This window comes from Salminus brasiliensis, chromosome 2 (genome assembly GCF_030463535.1).
Source record: "Salminus brasiliensis chromosome 2, fSalBra1.hap2, whole genome shotgun sequence".
Classification (NCBI taxonomy): Eukaryota; Metazoa; Chordata; class Actinopteri; order Characiformes; family Bryconidae; genus Salminus; species Salminus brasiliensis.
Genome location: NC_132879.1, coordinates 43,460,578 through 43,484,716, shown reverse-complemented (window position 1 = coordinate 43,484,716; position 24,139 = coordinate 43,460,578). Strand labels below are relative to the sequence as shown.

The following is a 24,139-nucleotide window of genomic DNA, read 5'->3' as shown; positions in this document are numbered from 1 at the left end:
GAGGCTACACCACTACGGGACTAGCTGGCCACCATGCCAGGAATAGTCTCTCTATAAAGAGTGAGCTAATCTCCTTATGCCTCCTGCTGCCACGACTAACAAGGTTCCTCTGAGCTCTAGCAGAGCCACTAACATGTTCCAGCTTTCTCCTCACAAAGTGCAGTCACAGCACACGATTTCAGAATAGCTGAATAAATTTCAACTTTTTTGTTTGTTTGTTTTAAAGAAATATCTGAAGTTTAGAGCAGTCTAGCTTAAGATCCCTGAAATTGTATTTCCACCCAGTAAATACTGTAGCTCTGCCTCTTCCATTCCATATGTATGCTTGTTGGAAGAATCTTATTTGGGGTCATCCCTCGTTCACCTTTGCCCAGGTGTAAAGCCAGTCTTCTACACTTCATGCTGCTCTGACGTCAGAGAAGGGCGAAGTGATTTAGAGAGCGAGGTCATCTGACGGGAGACTGGTCAGAGGCAGCTGGAGCTGTTCAGCCACCACACTGAACAGGTGAACAGGTAAGTACCTTTTAATGTGTATTATGGTTTAAAGAGTTTAAATAATTCTTTTTTATTAGTATTATTATTATGTTGAGTTGAACAAGCAGTTCATCAAGTCTTTGGCCAAGTCTGGTAATAGGATTGTATTCTTGCAATATCAACCGACGGTCATGTGTGGCCAGACTGAAGGCCTTTTTCATTTAACAGATCTTGACCTCTAGGGGTGAGTAGCCCCCATCCACTCAGTTATTTTTTATGGGTTTATTTATAGGGAGCTTTCTGATTTAACATGAAAAAAGAGAAATCTACAATATGTTCCAATTTTATTTTTGAATAGATTTATTTAATATTAGATTTATATAGATATATTTACATAATAGATTATGTGTGTTTATTATAATTCTGCCCTGTTGATTCAGGCCCTGAACTTCTTAGTTTTATTTATTTATTTTTTAATGTTATGGTTTATCATAGCTGTGTTAAAACGTTGCAGTTCTGTAGGAAACTCCTTACCTGAGGTGATTTTTATTATTGTTGTTATTTCATTTAATTACTAATCATTTTACCTTCATCTTCTCCTCCCTCACCTTTCTGGTCTTTTATCCCAGCTAAGCCTCCGACCTGAACATGTACCCGTCTACGCTAACGCAGTTAGCCCGGGCGAATCCCTTCCACTCCCCACTAATCTCCTTACAGCAGGGGGATGAATGGAAACACGCTCCCCGCCAGAAGGGGGAGACACAGCGCAAATTAGCCGCAGCCTCATTCAAAGACGGTAAATGAACGAACTGGTTAATTTTTGCTAGTGGGCATAAATGAAACATGAATATTCGTCTAAAAACACATTTTACAGTAGTAGTTATATTTAAACAACCACCTCGTCTCTGCACCTTTCCCCTCTGCTGCGTTAGTATTCGGATTCCCTGCTATTGTACATGCTGTCTGTAGGAGGCGCTGTAGGGAACACACGTTCACTAACATGAACAGCTGAGGATCTTAAGAATTATAGCTAGCTAGATTATTTCAAATAGTTTATTTTTTCAGAAATATTTCTTTTTAATCTCAGTTTGTCATTATTTGCAATATATAAGAATTATGAAGGAATATGTGATTGACATTAAAATATGTGATTGAGATCTTTATGGGTCTTCCCTTTCATCCAAAGCATTATATTTGGTAAATGTCTTTAAAAGTTACGGTTTGGGGGCTTAGTTTAGTTAGGAATGCCACTTCAGGATCGTAAGAAAGGGCATCAAGGCAGATGTTGAACACATGACTATAAGTTAAGGGCCTGTTTCCCAGCCCTGGTCCTGGAGGCACCCTGCCCTGCAAATTTGAGTGGATTCCCTGCTTTGACCCTTCAACACCCCAAGGCTTATTACACACTAAGGTGTATTTCTCTGTAACTACAGGGACTTCTGTACAAACTGGTGGGGCTATTCATTGGTAATAGAAGTTTGTAATAATACTTTCAGCCCTGATTGGGGGCTATAGTGGTTGGTGTGGCACAACAGATAAAACCACTAGCTGACCAGGGTTCGATTACCAGTCTGGGTGACCATATGCTGCTCCACACCAATAAGAATGCCTGGGCAAGACTCCTAACACTACATCGGCCCACCTCTGTAATACGAGTTACCTTGTAAGTCAGCTAAAATGCTGTAAATGTAAATGTAGATTTACTATAGGCTATTCAATGGGTTAACCCCTGAAATTCTAAATGGGCTCATTAATGAGCTGGTTAGTCAAATCAGGTGTGTTGGAAGCAGGGAATCCACTAACATGTGCAGGGCAAGGTGCCTCCAGGACACTGGGGATCACAGTGATTTTACATTTATGTCTCATATTACCATCTGTTCCAGATTTGACCCAAATCCACACTATATCTGTCTCACGATACAAGTAAACTTTAGCCTCCTGGAAAGTTGATCTTATCAAATGCGTGATCATTTATCTAGTGCCAGTGTTTTACATAGTTATATGGTAATTATATATGGTAATATGATAATTATATTGCCATCTGTGAAACTGGCAGCTATAGAGTAAGGCTCTTCAAAGGTCGCTGTGATGTTTAAGTCCACGGGATCCTCTCACTTGTTTTGCTTGTTCCCTTGTAGAGGGTAGCGTGAGCTGTGAGTATGGGTCCAACAAATACTACGCCCTCTGTGGCTTCGGAGGAATCCTGAGCTGCGGACTCACGCACACAGCAGTCGTGCCCCTTGACCTGGTCAAATGCCGCATCCAGGTTTGTATATGGTCATCCCTGAGCCACTTGCAGAGACAGGAGGTTGGACCTAAAGTATGTTGTCTTTCAGGTGGACCCAGACAAATACAAGTCCATCTTCAACGGCTTCTCCGTAACCCTGAGGGAAGACGGCTTCAGGGGCTTGGGCAGAGGATGGGCCCCAACCTTCATTGGCTACTCCATGCAGGGCCTCTGCAAGTTTGGCTTTTACGAGCTCTTCAAGGCCCTGTACAATGACATGTTGGGAGTGGTGGGTTTTTTAAACCTTTAAAGGCTTTGAGGTGATATTTCAGTGTTTTACCAATGTCCCCTGAACACTGTCATCTCTTGTTAAAAAAAAACAAAAAACAGGAGAATGCCTACCTGTGGAGAACCTCTGTTTACTTGGCCGCCTCTGCTAGTGCTGAGTTCTTTGCTGATATTGCGCTGGCCCCCATGGAGGCATGTAAAGTGCGTATCCAGACACAGCCGGGTTATGCCAGCACCCTGAGAGAGTGCGCCCCTAAGATGTATGCCGAGGAAGGAGTGTGGGCGTAAGTATACCTCAGTTATTGGTTTAAAGCTTTGTGTTCTGCTCATTAAGATATTTTAAAACTGATATGGTAAACGGTGCTCCTCCAAGCATATTGTTACTGTTGTAACAGTTACTCTTGTCTTTTAGAAATGGTAACATCATAGAAGGCATTAAAAAAGGTTCGTTTTAATATGCAGCCCTGTACAAAATTCTGTGAACACAGTTTAGATATGTTTAGGAAACAGGAGTTCAAAAATGCTGGTTGTTCTCAGAACAATAGAATAACCACCTATGAGTCCAGACCTCAACATCATTGAATGTGTTTTTGATTACTTGGATTGTGAGGAGCTGAAAATGCTCTAGCTTTAGAGGTGTGGAGGAATCTCCCTGTAGATCTCTGCAGAAAAGCTGAAATCAGGTCTCCTGAAAAGAAAGAAAGGTAAAAGGTGGTAGAACTAAATACCCAGTGAGTGGCTATTTTGACACAAATATAATAATTTGTACTGTAATGGATGTTTTGACCAGAAATTACACAAATTTAAGGTGTTTTTTCTAACTGAAATGCAAGTAGCTCTGGATAAACCATGAGCTTTGAAGTCTCTTATTCTAAGTCACTTTTATTCTAAGTAATCCTATTGGTCCATTCACCGTGAAATGTCACATTGTCAAGCATCAGGAAATTGTATTAAGAAAATTTACTTAAAAACAGGAACAGGACAGGAACATAACAAGATTTAGTCATTATGGCAAATGTCAGTGATCAACTACATGAGAATATCTTGAATATTTGCTTAGGCATCCTCTCGAGCTTGTGGACGCATTTCACATAAATCTTCTCGTCCTCACAGGTTCTACAAAGGTGTGTACCCCCTGTGGCTGCGGCAGATCCCCTACACCATGATGAAGTTTGCCTGCTTCGAGCGCACAGTGGAGATGCTCTATAAGTATGTGGTTCCTAAGCCTCGCAGTGAATGCACCAAACCTGAACAGCTTGTGGTCACCTTCGTGGCTGGCTACATTGGTGAGTGTATTCATGAAGATGTTGAGTTGCTACTGTGCTACAGCCCACAACCCCGCCTATTAGTGCTATATAGAGCCATTCAAAAATGTATCTGGTGACTTCACTAAAGAACCCTTAAAGAACCTTTTTAAGAGCACTACATAGGTCACAAAATAATGACTTCTACACCCCAAATAAGACACCATACAACCCATAAGTTGGTAATGCTTTATTTGTGTGCAGAAGTCTACTGTTGTTGTGACCCAAGTAGTGCCCTACATATGGAGTACAGGGTGAAGTTAAAGAAGGGCTTCTTGACTCTAATGTTTCTATAAAGCAGTGATTCTCAACCCTGGTCCTCGAGGCCCATTGCCCTGCACATTTGAGTGATTTTCCTGCTTCAGCAGACCCACTTTTACTCAATGATAGGCTGATGATCAGCTGATTACTTGGATCAGGTGTGTTGGAGGCAAGGAAAACACTAAAAAGTGCAGGGCAGTGGGCCTCCAGGCCCAGGGTTAATTTAAATATTGCTATAAAGAACCATCTGCTGAAGTCATCCCATGTATTTCAAGAGCCATTTAGGGGTTTAAATGGTCATTATATAACCATTACATTTCCTAAAGAACCCTTTTAGGAATGTACTGTTGGGTTGTTGAGAATGTTAGAAATTGAGTTGTGTGTAAAGGTCCATTCAGACCTTCATGTGGATCAGTCATGAGGTCAGCCATGAGCTTTCCAATGATGATGGGTTAACATGGTTTACATCAGATGAGTGTAAGTGGGAAAAGGGGTGTGTATAAGGGGATATGATCTAATTTCTGTTCATTTTCAGTCAGTTTAATCTTTAGTGTATTCTTTTTATTATGTCAAGAGTGAAAAAATGTTTTTTGGGGCGACAGCAACATAATAGAAAGAAGCCATAGTAGTAGTTATGTTTTTGAGCAATCAACTGACCTGCAGGCCTTTATCTCTGTCTAGCTGGCGTGTTCTGTGCTGTGGTGTCTCACCCCGCTGACTCGGTGGTGTCTGTGCTGAACAAAGAGAAAGGCAGCTCAGCCGCACAGGTCCTTAAGAGACTGGGGCCCAGAGGTGAGTGTGCGCACATACAGCCCATTCAAGCTCACTCACAAACACATGACCATGCTGAAATGTCAGTACCAGCACAGTAAATACTTGAATTTGAAACAGTGTTGAGTGTGCAGTTCTTATAATCACCACCTGGGGCCACCCTTGTACCACAGCCACTGATAACAAAGTCCTCAGCGGTTCTGAAGCAGCACTGTCTGGCAAGCATTATCTTTGCTCTCACACGCCCAGGTCACCTCAGAAAGAACTCAGAAAGAAGAGTTCATTAGTTGCATCAGGTGTGTTGGGAGCAGGTGATGGTCTAAAATGTGCAGGACAGTGCTACTCTAGGATCAGGATTGAGAACTACTGTTTGCTATGAAGCCTTACTTTGCACAGTATACCACTCCTTTATTATTAGCAATGCATTCAGCCATTACATTAGTGAAAAACATTGATTATCTTTATCTACAGTGGCATCTGTCAAGGACTGGGGTATATTAGACAGCAAGTAGGCAGCAAGCAGTCAGCTCTTAAAGGAAATACAGGAAACAAAGGCCAGATCATGATGTCTAGACGAATGTGTCAGAACATCGTAGAAACATCAAGCAGATCAGGGTACCAGTACCTACCAAAAGTGCTCCAAGAAAGGACAACCAGTACACTGACAAGAGGGTTATGGATGCAGTCCATAGAGGCCTTTAAGAATCTGCTGGAGAATCGTCTTGGTGCTAGAATCCATTTCTCGAATGGTCGGATCTGTTGTGGCAGCACAAGGGGGACTTACTCAGTATTAGGCTGGTACTAATGTTATGGCTAATTGGAATGTACAGCATGCAATATAACAAGAATATTGTGATTATGAATAACAAGAATATTATGAATATTACGTTAGAGTTTTCCGAAAGAGGGCACAGCGACACTAAATTACCCGCTTCCCATACTGAACACCCTGGACCTGGACTAGAATACCTGAATTTTTTCTGTTAACTATGAACATACTTAAATGTGTAAGGTTAATTTATGATTGAGCTGTCATTGATAGTACAGTACAGTGTATACATGTATTTCATTTTCCCTGACTTTGCCAGATGACCTTTCTGCTGTAGGAGACGTTTCCCTTTTTTCAAACTATGACCCAACACTTACCAAGATGTGATGCAATAGCAACAGGCCCTTGACTTAACTACAACCTTTTGCAAAAAAAAGTGAAAGTCTGACTTCCTTGGTTTTGAAAGCAGTCCATTCACTCTGTTGTATCTCTGTAATGCAGGTGCGTGGAAGGGGCTCTTTGCTCGTATCATCATGATCGGCACGCTGACCGCCCTGCAGTGGTTCATCTATGACTCAGTGAAGGTGTACTTCCGCCTGCCTCGCCCTCCGCCCCCAGAGATGCCCGAGTCTCTAAAGAAAAAGATGGCTCTGGCAAGCCACTAGACCTCCTGTCCACCAGCATTACCACAACCAGCCACAGACAGACCCAATTTCCACATCTGAAGGGAAGGTTTTCATTTAGTGTCATGCTGAGGCTAATCAGTAAATGGGTGGAATTTGGCTTTCACCTCCATTTTATAACAAAAAGACATAAAAAGGCAAAGTCCAGCAATTAACATGATCACCAACAGTCAAATGTTGAAATGAGAAATTTCTCAATGCACTTCTGTTCAGTCTTTTTGATATTCTGTCTGTGAATAAAAGAAGGGAGTGGGTCTGTGAACCTGTGAAATGCATCAATGCTCTGGTTTTGTCCAGAACCACTGGTAATGTCAACCTGAATATTATAGTAAATCTGAGTGTGAACCTCGTTATTTGCCTCCTGTGCTTCTATATATGGTTAACACATTATCATTATTATTATTATTATTATTATTATTATTATTATTAATAGGGGTCAAGAAACGTCGTGATTAAAGGTGAAATATTAGACATAGTTAACACTGTTCCCTGGGATCCTAATAAAATGTCTGTGACATGCTTTGGTCAAAATACCATAACGGTCAAGCACTGCTCAACCCACCACCTAATCTAATTCTTAGCCTTTCTGGGCTCAGGTTTCCAGCTACTTAAATCAGGATTGATATCGACTCAGTTCATTTCTGTCTTCAGTCAGATTTTTTGGCACCTGTGGTATATTTTCAAAGTAGCCCAAACAAAAACACAACCACACAACCTGACTATTTCCACCCCCAGCTGCTTTGTGAAACCTTCGCAAAGGTAGTGAGTGGAGCTACTCAGTATATTTCTAATGTGTTATGAAGTAGGAAGCCAAGCCAAATCAGAACATTAGGTGCTCCAGATACCCATATGTATGTGCACAAGCACGTTAATGAACCTTAATATACCAAGGCCAAAAAGTCTATTTGTGCAAATCTTTAAAAATATAGTGGTTAAAGGGCCCTGATTAATATTAGGAAACATTTTAAATAATTATTTATCATTAATTTTGGGGGCGTTAGGGCTTATTGTGGCATACATATCAAAAGGTTTAACTCTAACAACTGAAAAAACTGCAAGTGCAACTTCAGTCAGAAAGTGCACAATTTGTCAATTTCTTCTTTGATACAATTAATTTTCTTGAGGCATAAAAGTTATAAATGAAGTCACGATAAGCTCACAGCTAACAAGCTATTGCGATGGTTTGAATAGTCCTCTACACACTAACACCCAATTTCTAACACCCCTCTGCACCTTAAATAGGTTGCAACAGTATGATGTCTATACACTAATAATACACCTAGAATATGCCTCTAGGATGCTGTGCAACCTATGGCCAAAACATAAATCTCAATTTTGCATACAGCCATCAAGTCCTCTCCTGTTTGTCATTGTGTTTTACCATGCCCAATTAGACTGTCCACAAGCACATGACAAAATGAAGGATTTTCATAAATTTATTGGATTGCTTCAATAACCCTGCTGGAAGAAAACAGCGTGGTCATCAAACAGCATCAATCTGGTTGATCATCTTGACCAGCATGTGGTATGTTTTTAGTTGAGTTTGGTAGTTTAACTGGTCTACAAGCATGATAAACCCAAGTATCTGACCAAGCTAGTCAACCAGTACGGCCAAGCTTAACCATTCTGGTTGATCAGCATGACCAACATCACCAAGCTGGTTAATCAGCATGACCAAGCTAACTGGCCAGCAAAAACACACTGGTCAACCAGCATAACCAAGCATGATCAAAATCAAGCATGGCCAAGCTGGTTCAACAACATGACCATCATGCCCAGCATGACCAAGCTGGTTGATCAGCATAACCAGTATGACCAAGCTGTTTGGCCAGCATGACCAGAAAGACCACACTGATCGACCAGCATGACCAAGCATGACCAGAATCAAGCATGGCCAAGCTGCTTGATCAGCATGACCATGCTAGTGGACCAGCTTGACCAGCATGACCAAGCTGGTCGACCAGCATGACCAAAATTAAGTATGGCCAAGCTGATTGACCAGCATGACCACGCTGGTTGACCATCAAGACCAAGCATGACCAAAATCAAATGCAACATACTCTGTGCTGGTCAAGCTGGTTAACCATCATCGATTATGTTTTTGCCTGGATTACCAGCTTTTCAACCACATTGACCACCAAAGACCAGCTTAGACCACCTGAAACCAGCTTCCAGCAAAAGCCAGTCTTGAGCTTGGTTTTTCAGCAGGGAATTAAGACCTTAATTGTCTTGTTGAATGAACTGCTGTTTCAGAAGAGTAGACCAGGACAGCAGTCATAAAGTAGCAAAGCAGTGAGTGGTCTGACGTAAACCATTAACAGTAATGTACACTAAGGGCCATAGCATTTATTTGAATTTCCTTTCATTATGATATAAGCTTTTAAAACCTTGAGTAATGTTTTTTAAGCTTTTTGAGCTTAAGAAAAAACTACCAAACAATCATGTCATGATAGAACCCAACTATTCATTTAATTTTAATAAAGAAAACTTTTGCCACAGCTGGAGCCAACTTGGTTATTACACAAAGCAAGGTATGACCCACCCCGTATTTCATTTTAGCATAAATTTGCACACACAATGGTTCAGTGTTCATTTGGGAACATTGAGAACACAAAAACATGAACACAGAATTGCATACAAAGAATTTTTTCTCTGACTAACCCACACACATACTCCTTTTTGTGCTGTTATGCAGAATGAAAACTTTCCCTGGACTGTGTTTGTGTGTGTGTGTGTCAAATTGTCCTTCGTTTTCTCTGTCCTGTTTTCTCTTCATCAGGCTTTGAGTAACAGCTCTGCTGACCCTAACACTGCCTGCTCGGCATCCACAAATGGAGCTTTATCAGAGCCCAGGAGCTGTGGGTTCATCTGGTGCACTAAAAGTGTGCTTCGGCTGCACTTTGTATGGTTGTATGTGGTTGTCTGTATGTGTGTGTGTATTTACACGTACATTCATGTGTGCCTGAGTTCACAGGATCTCTAGGCTCTAATGGAGATAGCCATGCGTCACGCGGTTTAGTGAGGAAGTGTGTAGTGTGAATCATACGCAATTGTGTGAGACTATTGTCATTATAATCCATTTGGTCCCTCTAGTTAATGCGGTTTTCTGTCCTGAGTGTGGAGCGAGACGGTGGGGCCTAGTTCTGAGAAATGGGTTCTGTTAACACTCCCTAATTTTCTTTCTCTTCCCTCTGTTCCCTCTGCTTTTCTACCAGTAATTGCTAAAGGAAGAGAGTGGGGGGGGCACCTGTTGAATAATGCACTTTCAGCTATGGTCCGTCAGAACTGCCCGGAAAATACTTGCTTTTACACCTGATTTGTCGTGATTTATTCATCAGTGTGGTTTGCATTTCATCTCCGAAAGCTAGCTAGCTGCTGTTAGTTTTGCACCGTGACAAGGAGCGAACAATGAGTCACTCTCACCTTGTGAAGCATCTGCACATGTTAATCCTACAAGTTATTTTTGCAAACACACACAGGGCCATTTAAACAGCTGGCTTCCACCAGAGCTCACACATGCTTATTGCAGCCTCCATGTTCACAATGGCCTCAGACACTGGAGAGGCTGGATTCTGGGTGTTTTATTCTAGCAGCTTGAAGAGATGAAATAGCCACTACTTGAGGGTCTGCTGTGTCATATTAAGCAGCATCCCCATCTCTATTATCTGCTGAAGGTGTCTCTGTTATTGCAGACTCTGAATCACATGGTTGGCACATGATATAATTCAGTGCTGAAAGTGAGGAACATGGGCGGATGCATTATAGGTTGCTGTGCACTCTTTTAGTCTAATAAAACACAGCATACAGGAGTTTAAGCTTAATCATGACTAAATGAAATCTCATGCCCACTTAAATCTATGTTTCATGCAGCTAATGAAGTACATCCTAGTAGTACAGATCATTACACATTACTGTGTGTGTGTGTGTGTGTGTGTATATATATATATATATATATATATATATATATATATATATATATATATATATATATACACACAGTATATCACTGCTGTCCAATGTAAGTCATATATCTCTTTCTGTTTTGAACCCTGTAGATGCTCTGTACACTGTGTAAATAAATCCGGATGAATGGGCCAATAGAAATGCTCAAAATTATTTCCCACTGACTTCCATTCAAAGTCAAGGATGTTTTTGGCTTCTCCTGTAAAGTCACCATTTTGGACATACATGTTGGAAGATCAAGAAAATCCTAAAAGAACATGCAGTGCATTCTGTAAGGAAGCTGAAGCTTAGGCATCATTGTACTTAGCAACAGGACAGTGCTCCCAAAAATACCCTTAAAATTTACCAAGGCCTGGTTTCAGAAGAACTCCAGGAAGACTCTGGAGTGGCCGGTGGTATTTGAGGAAGTCGGTTGTGATTGTTATTTTGGAGCGTCTCCATTGGTCCATTCGCTGTTATCATATTTTGATACAATATAAGCTATATAAGCTGCCAGATTTAAGTAATGTCAAAAAGTCAAAATTGTATTTGTGTTACATTGATATAATACTTCAAATTGATAGTAACTGATGATACTTCTAATTAATAATAACTGATATAATGTTTGTAATTGATTTTTGGAATTGATGTCAACTGATGATTGCCTTTAACTTTAACAGGTAATGTAATACTCAGTTCAAGTTGATATTAACTGATATTACAATACTGTTGTGCTGCACTCTCGCTTGTCCTTTTGTCCTGAGTTTAGACATTCAGGCTCACTAGCTGATCCAGCCTCCCTCAGGGAGAACAAAAGCTATCTGTTCCATTTTTAAGTAGCCCTCTGATTGGTCACTGGTCAGGTGGGTGGCAGGATTGAGGTCACCGATTGGTGGGGGGTGTGCAAGGTCAAGCGGTTTATGAAAGAATGGAGTGCATGAGGTTGTTTGCATTCCAAATTCTTTAATTCACATTCCATCTCATGTGCATTGTTTCACATGTCCAAATTACAGCTTTGATCGTGATTGGTTTGCAGTTAAAAAAGGAAGCTACTATTATTATTTTCAGGCTCAGTGTGCTTGTCTGCTGATAACCCTGTGTCATTTTCTCTGTACTCAGCTCTGACTGGACACTTAAGGCTGACTTCTTTAAGGCTTTCTCCTTTTGCATCCTTCTCTTCCCCTCCGTGTTTCTCAGAGCCATGACTCCAGTTTTTAGGAACAGTGTAATTACAACACTATTTTACACAGCCCCCCTAACCTCAGGGCACCATAATGTTTTTGCACCTTTGGAGTCTGTGGTTGCCATTGTTCAACATAAGGACAACACCATAAGGGAAAGTCAATAAAGCTATTATAAGGCTGAATTACAAGAATGAAACAATTAGAGACATCAGTCAAACCGTACGATTACCAATATCAACTGTGTGGAACATCATTAAGAAGAAAGAGCCCACTGGTTAACTTATTAATCACAAAGGGACTGATAGGCCAAGGAAGACCTGACATATCAGAAACACCATTTAGAAGGAGGGTGTGTCTTCGTCAGACTACCATCCGCACTACAGTGCACGATGCAAACCGCTAAACAGAAGTTCCACATTACCGTTTGCAAAAGCATACTTAAAAGAGCCTGCGCGATTCTGGAAAACAGCCTTGTGGACAGTTGACACTGAGATTTCTCAGAGTGATGGCAAGAGCATGTAGACACTGCCACATGTACTGCACACTTATCCTCATTGATGTCAGAACTGATGAAGACAGTACCGCAATTATTTCTGAGATGTATAGAAACATCTCATCTGCTCTAGTTTCAGTCATTAGGTGGCGCTTCATTCTACAGCAAGATAATGATCCCAAACATACTGCTAAGGAAACAAAGGTGTTTTTTTTTTTTTAAGTAAAGAAATGGAAAGTCTTGCCAGTCACCTGAATTAAATTCAATTAAGCATGTGTTCCATATGCTGAAGAGAAAACTAAAGGGAACAAGGCCCGAAACAAGCAAGAGCTGAAGATGGCTGCAGTAGAAGCTTGGCAAAGCATCACCAGAGAACATACTTAGCACCTGGTGACGCCTATGAATTAAGCAGTCATTACATGCAAGGGATCTGCAACAAAGCATATGATAAAAACATGACAGCTACCTGTCATTGCTGTCCCCCAAATATGATGGTGCCTTGAAATGGCTGGGACTGTCAAAATTTCAATGGTGAAAAATGAAATGCTTAAACTGTGGAGCAAAGGGACATATCAAGAAAAAGTGTGTCGAACTGCTTCATTAGTACAGGTTTAAAGGGAACTGAGCTGAAGATGGCTCCGTACAGTAAAGCCTGGCAGAGCATCACCAGAAAAGAAGAACTTGGTCATGTCTAGAAGACACAGACTTTAAACAGTGCATTCAACATATTAAACATGACTAGTTTACTGTACCAGCCACTGTTATGTCCCAAACATTATGGCACCTTAAAATGGACACATTTGAAAGGATGCATAAAGATGTGATTGATGTGTAGACTCTGAGATTTAAATTCAAGGAGGTTAACAAAACCATTGCATTAGCCATTTAGGGTTTTTTACAGGCTTAATAGTTAACAAACTAATATAATTATAAATATATGGATTGTTTTAATGATTGAGTCCAAATGAGTGCCTGAAGCCAGGAACCTGTGAACAAACACCAAACCAGATTTTCTTCGGTTGAGATGCTTTGCCAGACTTTTCCTGTAGCAGCCTTAAGTTGAGCAGAGCAATGATTTACTACTTAGACATTGCCTTGACGGACTGTCTGTAAATACACTTGGGTCCTACTGCTGACAAGGATATGATGATGTAATACGCACTCCTTATTTCACAATACCCCTGCAAGCCTTAGCACGGTTAGGACTGGAGGGTGTCCTAAATTTATGCACACCCTCTTCCACCTCCACCCCTCAATCACTTTTTCTGTCCTTCTGTCTCTTTTAAACTTGCTTCTAAACAGTGCTTTTCTCCACAGCTCGGATGTCTTGCACCGTTTACACCTCTTGCATCTTATTGGACGCAGCAGTAGGTGGAACCGAGGCCTTATTGGCCCCTTCCTCTGCATTTGTCAAAAAGCTGTGTTTAAGAGGTGGGAGGGTAACATGGCATGTTGCTTAGGTGACTCAGCACTGGAACTACAAGGGCTTCCAGTCTTGCAGAGAGCGTCTGATAAAGAAGAAAACGACTCCATTATGATCAATTGAGGTCTTGCACGTATCCTCAAATTACTGGAATTAGCGTGTTTGAAAGCCACCAGACGCTAGAAGCATTTGATTAGTGCCACACATTGACCCTCACATGTTTGCCTAAGTTGTTAATGACCTGGTCATGTTACTCAAACACTTTACGTTGCAAAGCCCCCTTTTCACCAGGCGTTCAACAAACATGTGCATTCTCATTCCACAAATAGGTCATGGCTGTCTGACACCTTGACCACCTTAACAGCCCTTACTTTTCACTTTCATCTAGTGCATTGAAAGAGTGGTTCGGATGGATATGGTGGCACCCAAAAATGCACTTTGCCCTAACCTATTGGCCTTGTTCTGTTCCAGCATTTGTCTTCTACAAACCCTGAGTTGCAAAAATGTCTTCTTCTTAGGATATAATTTGACCTATGTCTAGACATTTATAAATTGTTGTCTTTTGCTTGTTTCAGGGATTATTATCTGACAATTATTATTATATGGTATATCATTAATATTTGCTGTACCTCATAAGACTCATTGTATATCTGTTTGAGAACAGTGTGGTCTGTTTTCCTTAAACCTAATGAACTTTAGTTTTCTAAAACACTGATTCAGATAATCCTCAGACCAAAGTGCACATGGGATGGGGCTTGTTCGGAACAAACAATATTAAGTGATGGAAGGGGTGTCCAACCTTTCTTTGCCTTGGGGGGGCCAAAGTGCAACATTTATAGTGTAAAAACAAGGACAAACCCTACTTGTATTATATTATATATAAGCATATTTGTGTTAAAAAACACTATAACTGGTAGAGAAAGAGTTCAGTGTGGTGCTTTCATTTTTGTGCTGTAATGCATTCAGTAAACCCAGCTCATGATATGACTGTTATGTTGTTAGGTAATCTTATATGTAAGGCCTTCAGTTCAGCCCCTTAAATCCTTACCAACAGGAGAGCTTGCTAGAGTGTATCTGTAGGTACCACAGAGGTGGATGACTAATATAACTCTTTTGTTTACAAAAAAAGGAATATAAGATATAAATAGTTTAAAATATATATATTTACCCTATACTGGTGGGCCAAATGAAGCATTCTTACAGGCCACGCTTAGCGCAACCCTGGTCTAGACTTTACTTATGATCCAGTTTCAGTGTCCTTGATTGACTTCTCATGACTTTATCCGTCTGTTCAGACTAACTTGTATGAGCAAGCAGTCTAGTAATCCGAAATAAAAACGTGCATATTTACACTTTAATCTACACGTATCCAGTATGTTAATTGTAATGGAAATTCTGTATTGGCCACTAACGTTACACTATGTTTGGTACCATAACCAAGTTAGGCCTGTTAGACATTAAATACATGGATAAACACATTGGGACATAGGCTGCATAAGACCGCCACCATAAAACGTGGTATACGTAAAGACCTGTATTGCTCCATAAAGCCAGACATGCTTCTGTATCTTCTGCATATTCTCACTATCTGCCAATTCGCTGCTACTTCAGATCAAATTCCAGTATTTATATATTTATTTATTTATTTTTACGAAAACGACATAACTGGCTGGTTTTTTTTTCTACGATTCATAAAGATATCGATAAGACTTGTCGCACACATTTCTACAAACGTACAGTTTTCTGAAGTTGGCTTTTTATCGTAATTTTCCCTTCCACCTTAAACAATGCAACAGTTAGCTACATCAACTCAGTCCCTTCCACCTTAAACAATGCAACAGTTAGCTACATCAACTCAGTCTCTCCCTCTCTCTCTCTCTCTCTCTCTCTCTCTCTCTCTGATAAAATGGGAAGCATTTTTTGCACAAAGCATTTGCACTAATAACTTTACTACCTCACTGGACTCAATATTTATTACACACTGCAGAATTTGCACACTACAGCCAATTATTTATTATTCTCTGTCTGTACTGTACTGTGTTGTGTTGTGTTGCGCTTGTGTTCTGTCTGCACTGTGTCTGTGTTGCACCAGGGTCCTGGGGGAACGTTGTGTCGTTTCGCTGTGTACTCTGTATGTAGCTGAAATGACAATAAAACCCACTTGACTTGACTTGACTACATTCCTGCCGTTTTAGCTCATAACGGTCGCCAGGCTGTAGCTAGATACCTGCTGCAGCATTTAAGGTGGACCACAAAACTCGAATAAAGAGGCAGTTTGACCCTCGTTTACTTTTCGTAGCTCAGCGACTGAACAGGTTTTTTCACCTTTACGACTTTCACACATCACGTAGCAAGCCATCGTGACCGGTGGTCGCCGTAGCTCTATTCCACATCGCTTTTAGGTGTTTTCAGCTGTAGACGATAATGCGCCGTACGAACTTGACGTTTGGGGCGTGCGCAGTTTGCGTGGCCATCCTCCTCCTCCTCCTCCTGCTCGCTGTCTCTCTGAAATACGCACACTCTCTGCCACCGCCTCGAAGTAACTAACCTGCCTTTACACAGCCAAGGACACGACTGCATTTACACCTCCAGAACCAGATGTACGTAATGAACTTCATATTACTGATAGAAGCGAGTGCTATTTGTTAGTTTTTGGCAACGCTAATTTTCTCTGTGTGTGATTAAAGTGGTACTTTGTCCTGTTCGTTGTAGGCGAATACGAAGTAACGTTAAGTTGTTTGTATTAAGCTAGCTATCAAAAAACCGCTCCGCTTTAAGCCTCACCTGCCAAAACTACGTCGTCTCACCTCGTCACTGTGTGGTTTTTTTTTTTTGGTTTTTTTGGCGTAGCATGTGGCGTAAAAGCGGTTATTTATCTCACGGCAGTGTATATATACGTTGCAGAAGTGCACATACAGTGAGATTTAAGCCTGTATCGGTCAGGAAACAGCCATCTTTCCGCACTTTTGAAAAGGCGTCTATGTGTGAGAGCAGCACGCGCGCTCGCGTGCATCCCCTTCTGGAGCGAAAACGAGTGTAATGCTAGCTAGTAGTAAAGCTAGAACCACACACACCTGGCCTTGGTTTTAACGCTCGGCTGTGGCATCGAACCAGGTCATGTGTGTGCCGAAGCAGAGATGGTTTGAAGGCCATGATCTCGGTATTTGCTCAGCAGAAGCAGAAGCAGCAGCAGCAGCAGCAGCACAGCGTGTAGCATCCGGGATTGTCAAGGACGTCGTGAGGACGGTCACTGTAGCTGTAGGCCTCGATTATAGCTAGCTAACTGTTTTAGTAAACAAAACGCACTTCTGGAGCAAAGTGAACCCAGATATACACATTTATTAATTTTTGGATGAACGCAGGGGTTGCCTTTCACATCAGGATACGGGCCTCGTGTGTGAGGCATCGTCCTTTTAGCTGCAACGTTAGTGTGGCTCTCGCGGAGCTGTTTATCCAAAGGCATAAAATAAACTAACACATGTTGTTGTTGTTGTTGTTGTCGTTTTAGAGCGAACGTTAATTTCTTTTGGCCTAGGTTCAGGACATGTGGCCTTTCCTGCCAAGTTCACGTTCATCTGACTTGTGCTCTTGAACCGCCCTCCTTCTCCCCAGCTGAAAATGGCTTCATACAGGCTAAAGCTGAAGTGCTTGCAGAAATGTCGATCATCAGCATTGTGGATCTCATTCGGCTATTAAAAATAATAATAACAAAAGGTGCTTTTGAGGCTTGAAGGTGAATAATAATGCAGCTAATGGTGGTTATGTGAGTTATGAGTTTGCTACTTTTGGACAAACGCGAGCTGTGCATTGTGCCTCATGCTAGCGTTGGTGTTTGTCGCCTGTGGCTCAGTGTCATATCAGGATTATGGTATTCACAAATCAGAGCCTTAAAATGGAAGAGGAGGATTAGTGTCCCAGCATAGCGCATAATAACCTTCATGCATGTTGGTTAACCTTGTTTTGTTGTGTGTTTTAAATGGCTGTGCATTCTGAAAGCCTTCAAAGCTGTTCACGCTTGTTTTTTGCTGCAGCTTTTTATCTAGTAAGGACTTGGTTGAAGGCATTATTAGGCTTGGGCTCCTCCCTGGATTTGTGTACTTGTGCCATCTACTGTTTGCTGCAGTTTGGCACTTTCTTTAAGAAAAGGCTGCAGTACCCTTATGGTCTACTGTTGTGTACAGTAGTGAAGATTGCAGAGTCTTTTTAAAACTTAGGCATTCTTTACACCAACAAGGCATCAGTGGGACACTGGGACAGTATGGTTGTCAAGGTGGATTTGGTATTTCCACACTCTAGAAACAATGTTGTAAGTAGTGGATGGAGCCTGTGCAGCATCTGCCACTAATATCACCACTATTAACTATCATTACTCTGGCCATCACTGCCATGACTATATTAAGTTCTTCTACACCATGATTATTATATTATGATTATGATCAGAGCAGTTCAACAGTATACATGGTTTGGTAGCTTTTATCAATAATTTATAAATAGTTCTGACCAGAGGAGGATGGGTCGCCCTTGTAAGTCTTGGTTCCTCCCAAGAATTCTTCCTCCAGCTCTGAGGGAGTTTTTCCTTGCTACCGTCGCCAATGGCTTGCTTACTGGGGGTCTTGGGTCCTTCATGTCCTCTTGCGTTATTTATTTTTTTTCTGTCTTTTACTAATTATGTAAAGCTGCTTTGTGACAACAGTTGTAAAAGCGATGTACAAATAAATTTTACTTGACATTAGTGTGATTTTAGGAGAAACCACCCACAGGTGAATTGCCAAGTACATCAGAAGTTGTCTAATGTATGTCTTCCTCCAGATCATGGCTTCAGTCGTGGAGAAACTCATCACTCCTCTGGCCACTGCCAGTGAGCTGCCCACCAACAAGGTGACTGTGGTGGGAGTGGGACAGGTGGGCATGGCCTGTGCTGTTAGCATCTTGCTCAGGGTAAGCATTTTTTTTTCCCCCTCAATTTGAACTGGAACATTGGACTGGAATTGCCCAATTTTGAAGGCACATTCTCTGTATGTCTCTCAGCTTCTCTCCCTGTTCTCTTTTGTAGGATCTGTGTGATGAGCTTGCCCTGGTTGATGTGATTGAAGACAAGCTGAAGGGGGAGATGATGGACCTGCAGCATGGTAGCCTCTTCCTCAAGACGCACAAGATTGTGGCTGACAAGGGTGAGTGAGACAGAAATAATTGTGAGGGTTTTGTTTGTTTGTTTAATTTTGCTTCTGAATATATGTCCATAAATAAAGACCACCTGTGTTTGTGCTGTTGACAGACTACTCAGTGACTGCTAACTCGCGCATTGTGGTGGTGACTGCGGGCGTACGCCAGCAAGAGGGTGAGAGCAGGCTCAACCTTGTGCAGAGGAATGTCAACATCTTCAAGCACATCATCCCTCAAATTGTCAAGCACAGCCCCAACTGCACCCTTGTTGTGGTGTCTAACCCAGGTGAGTGAGAGTACACCTGTGATTTTTGTCTTTGGGTGATTTTGTGGCTTCTGGTTAACCCTCCACTTCTCTGCTCCCGCAGTGGATGTCTTGACCTACGTGACCTGGAAGCTGAGTGGCCTGCCCAAGCACCGCGTCATTGGCAGCGGCACCAACCTGGACTCTGCCCGCTTCCGCTACATCATGGCTGAGAAACTGGGCATCCATGCCAGCAGCTTTAACGGCTATATCCTGGGAGAGCATGGAGACTCCAGTGGTGAGTTACTCAGGAAGAGCCAGCTTTTATTAGGGTATGATGTGTTTTTGGAATTGGAAATGTAACCTCATATGGTCTGATTTGCGTAGTGCCTGTCTGGAGTGGTGCTAATGTTGCTGGAGTTAGCCTGCAGAAACTCAACCCTGCCATCGGCACTGATCAGGACAGCGAGAACTGGAAGGAAGCTCACAAGATGGTGGTGGACAGGTAGAAATTCCAGTATTTACTGTTACAAAACAGTCATAGAAATGCAATTCTAAATAATTACTGACAGCCTCACAGTCATACAAGTCAATGTTAAATGGTATTAATTAAACAAGTAAATGTGCGTTTAACTTTGGATATTCTTCCATTGCAGTGCTTATGAGGTGATCAAGCTGAAGGGCTACACCAACTGGGCCATTGGACTGAGTGTGGCTGATCTGACTGAAAGTCTTGTGAAGAACTTGAGCAGGGTCCACCCGGTCTCTACCATGGTGAAGGTGAGGGGAACATATGTACAGTCACATACAGAAAGCTACTGGGTACTCCTGTTTGCATGATTGTTCAGTTCTTGAACTTTAGTTTCTGTCAGTGCGGTGTGCTGTGGCCAAACTTGAAAAACAAAAGTGCTAAGCTATGATGTCTTCAATTGCTTCTGGTCAAAGGAGAACATGGTTTACAGCTGAAACAGTGTTCCAATTTAAGCTAATCAATATGACCATGTAATATGTTTACCTCACAGTTTAGCAAATCACCAAAGGTGGCATTTGCTGTTTCAGTCTAAACAAATCCTACCAATGAATACAATGTAACTCTGCAACATCCACTCAGTTTAGGGACTAATCTACATAGAAATTATGCCACCAGTTTTTCTCACACACTCTAGTTCTTGTTCTTAAGAAGATAAGCTGTCAGCTCCTGAGTTTAAACCAAACCAAGGTCTTTCTTTGTACGTCGGTACACTTGCGGTACAGTCCTTGCGAGCAGCATAACAGCTCATTAACACCACAATGGTCTTTGTGACTTGGTACAATAATACAGACTTCAGTTGTGAGGTAATGATGGCAATGCTTATATCAAGTGTTATACCAAATGTTTTGTTGACACACCTTTTTGCAGTAACCTACTTTAAGCTGAATCCTTTGCCTAGTCCTTGTAGAGACTAATTGCCTATAGAATAGGACTCTGGAGCAGATAAACATGAACCTTTTGGCACCATACCTAATTCTAGATGTGGAGTAGAGGGGTATAAAGCCCCAATGTTGCACTGTGGAGCAGTGGAACTGTGTTCTCTGCAATGGTGTTCCATTCAACCCTTTTGAGATGAGGTAGGTTGAACTCACCTAAAGCTCTTGTTGGTGAATGCTCGCAACAATGCTCAAGAATCTAGTAGAAAGCCTTCCCTGGACAGTACAGACCTGTTACTACGACTCCAACTGGTTTGTGTTTTTTTTGTTTTGTTTTTTTGTTTGTTTTTTTTGTTTTTTTTATACCCGTGCCATGTGTCCCAATATGTTGTCCATATGTTTGTATTTATATAAAAAAGCAGTCTTAAGCTTCAGGTGCTTCATTTATGTTCTTGTTGTGTGTTCCGTTTGCAGGGTATGTACGGCATCACCGATGAAGTTTACCTGAGCCTGCCCTGTGTGTTGAACAGCAGCGGAGTGGCCAGCGTGGTCAACATGACCCTGACCGATGCGGAGGTTGCTCAGCTGAAGAAGAGTGCTGACACCCTTTGGGGCATTCAGAAGGACCTGAAAGACCTGTGAACCATTCTATAGGGGCCCACACACACTTCCAGCCTGATACATACACACACTCCCTCCAACCTCACACACAGATTCTACACACACTCCTAACCCTTCCATCTTACCTACTCATCACAAGTACGTTTTTAGATGTTTGTAAAAATCTATTTTTCTTGTCCTGATGTACCATGTGGGTAGTATGGTCCAGACTGAAGGTATCTGTGTCGCTGGAACCTATGATCAAAGACCAATGTGGGCTCTTTCCACATTTGCACTTAAACTTTCACTCCTTTTGTGAAATATAGGAAACTGGGGGGGGGGGGGACGCTTCTTCTATAGATCAAGTAGCTGCACGGGGGTAGAATGTGTTTCTTCCTTGGTCGTGTAGACAAGTAATGTCACCTTAAAATAAAAAAAAGAACTGAAGTGCTGTTGATGGCGTGTGTGAAAGGACAGGAGGAGAAAGTTAATAAACATTTACTCTCACTGATGTCTCGTTTGTTTTTTGCCTCGTTGGTGTCATGCTTATGGCTCCCTCTTGTGGTGAAAGGATTACATAGCTGCCGGCCAATGGTTTACAACTCCTGTTGCATTCGAGCGCTCTTCGGAAAGTTTACCAGATGATTAACTAGCAAAACAACTACACTCCGATCTCCGCATGGAGATCACAAAACAACGACATGGCGTCATCAACAAGCCAAAAATGTGACCATGTAAAAGGGGCCAATTGCTCTTAAATTTATTGTGCACTTTGTGTACAATACGAGACAGAAAGGTTAATATACTGTGTTCTGTAGATTTTCATGTTTCATACAAACAGATCCACAAATCCTAATCATGGGAAACTAGGTCCTTTACTTAAACGGGTCCGACTGGAAAATGTGTTTTTACACAGGTGTGCCGCAGGTAGAGAATAGTGAAAAGGGCACGGTTTCGAGCACAGTCTAGTATTTATAAGCACCAGGAAACCTTTTTTTCCTGAAGATTTGAGGAACTTTCAAACTACTAGCACTAAACAATATTTTAAAAGGTATTTCAGCCCCCCCTGATACTTGGCTAATGCAGCCTACATCAGCACCTAGGCTAGCAGTGTTTATTTACCGCTGATATTCGCCTAATGCATGCTGGGTATTGTAGTGAAAGGATCCACGTGTGAAGGCATGCGTTTTGTCAAACTAATATGGCTGAGAAATGCAATATTGTGCTAGAAGACATAGCATTTAAGTTCTCATTTTAGACAGGAATTACCTATTAAAGTAAAAAATGCATTTCTAAATCGTCATCAATACAAAATCGTTTATTGTACAAACACACCATACAGTTACACCATCCAGAGAACATGTAAGAACTGTTAAGACCAACCGTTGTGCCTGAAACCCCCTGATCGATCAAAAGAGGGTGGATTCAGGTGTTTATTATTAAGCTACTAAAAAGAAAACTGCATTAAATAATAATAATAATAATAATAATAATAATAATAATACTGCATTTAAGAAATGTAATAAAAAGAATAAATACATGGTTCCCTTTTCATATATCACCTGAATCCACCCTAGTTTAACAGGTAAGAGTGGGGCAGCTGTCCACAGTTCACAGTTGGGAAAACGCACATCAACCCATGCTTTAAAAAATGGCTTTCTTCTTTTCTTTTTCTTTTTTTTTTAATGTAAACTAGGTATTCACGAAGCCTTGTGCAGTAAAAGCAGAACAGGCAGCAGTCTCCCTCTTCTCGACCTCTCACTCGCTCGTTTCCCGAAGCGCAGCCCGAACGGGTTGTAGTTAAATTTGCTGCGCAGGTTCAGTCGGTGTTTGCAGGAAAGCGGGCTCTCCGCGTCCTTCTCCCTCAGGAAGAAGCAAAGACTGGCGTCTTCGGGGTCCTCAGCGTCCCTCTGCTCCAGCGTGGGATATCCCCTGAGTCTCGACGGCGAGAAATCTAAACAACAACAAGACTTTGTTTTAAAAAAAGGGAAAAGCCCTTCAGGAAGCAAACTCGGGCTGCAGTTCGTGGCGGATGCGTGCTGGTGTTACCTGCGGCGCTGATGTCTGTGCTGGGGGCTGGCAGAGCTGCATGCTGGACGGTCAACGCGGAGATAAGGAGGATGAGCGCATGGACCCTCATACTGCTGCTGAAACCTCTCCACACACCCTCCAGTTCTGAATGGCGAGCTGATGCACAATCATGGAGATATATATATATATAAACCTTCCACTGACATCTCCTTACTTTATATTCTCTCTCTCTTTCTCTCGACCACCCCCCCCCTTTCTGCGCGTGAGTGAGTGATACACTATCTATTTACTATGTTCTTGGAAATGTTGCGCGTCAGGGTAAAAATGGTGTATTGCCACAAAGTAGCGTGATTATGTAAAATGCACGCCCTGTACTTCAGTGGTTCTGCTAAGTGAGGAAGCAAAACAGCAAATAGCAAATAATGAACCACTAAATCCATTTTACACGATCTGTGCTGAATATCTGCTGAGCTTCCACACAAATGCAGAGGTTGGTTAAACTCTAATATATATCATCTCATTTTATATAAGGATGGTATTGGATGCTTCTGAATATAAAGTGTTTATGTGTGCATCCGATACTGTGTCAATTTCATATTGTCCAGAATTGTTAGGAATTAATATGTAACTAAATAAAAATGTTAATTTTCATCTGTTAAAGTGAGAATAATAAACAACACATTTTATAAATGAACATTTCTAACTATATTAACTTAATATAGTCACCCGTCTAACTATAACAGTCTTTTCAAAGTCTTTTATAAAAGCCTTCCTTTAATGGATTCGGTCAGTTTCCTAATCTGTTAACAATCAGCTATGTCATTGTTCTTTAATCTTTAAGGTCTTTGCTGGCTAGCCACGCACATAATGAAGTG

General features: G+C 41.6%; 4 protein-coding genes across 4 annotated transcripts in view; 3 read left to right on the top strand and 1 right to left on the bottom strand.

Annotated features, from left to right (window-relative positions):
* LOC140549330 (aldo-keto reductase family 1 member B1-like) overlaps window positions 1-24,139 on the top strand; it is a 160,447-nt gene that overhangs the window by 81,081 nt on the left and 55,227 nt on the right. The gene's annotated exons all lie outside the window — the stretch shown is intronic.
* Window positions 432-7,110, top strand: slc25a3a (solute carrier family 25 member 3a). Its single transcript, XM_072673892.1, has 8 exons — window positions 432-513; window positions 1,104-1,270; window positions 2,613-2,740; window positions 2,811-2,990; window positions 3,092-3,273; window positions 4,103-4,275; window positions 5,236-5,346; window positions 6,596-7,110. Exons 2-8 carry the CDS (start codon window positions 1,123-1,125, stop codon window positions 6,757-6,759), a joined length of 1,086 nt encoding a protein of 361 aa, XP_072529993.1. The 5' UTR covers window positions 432-513; window positions 1,104-1,122; the 3' UTR covers window positions 6,760-7,110.
* Window positions 16,309-21,740, top strand: ldhba (lactate dehydrogenase Ba). The gene is made up of 8 exons (XM_072672859.1): window positions 16,309-16,419; window positions 18,629-18,757; window positions 18,873-18,990; window positions 19,095-19,268; window positions 19,351-19,524; window positions 19,614-19,731; window positions 19,883-20,006; window positions 21,108-21,740. Exons 2-8 carry the CDS (start codon window positions 18,632-18,634, stop codon window positions 21,273-21,275), a joined length of 1,002 nt encoding a protein of 333 aa, XP_072528960.1. The 5' UTR covers window positions 16,309-16,419; window positions 18,629-18,631; the 3' UTR covers window positions 21,276-21,740.
* kiss2 (kisspeptin 2) lies at window positions 22,725-23,430 on the bottom strand. The gene is made up of 2 exons (XM_072673890.1): window positions 23,283-23,430; window positions 22,725-23,187 (listed from the first exon to the last, which is right to left on the bottom strand). Exons 1-2 carry the CDS (start codon window positions 23,371-23,373, stop codon window positions 22,934-22,936), a joined length of 345 nt encoding a protein of 114 aa, XP_072529991.1. The 5' UTR covers window positions 23,374-23,430; the 3' UTR covers window positions 22,725-22,933.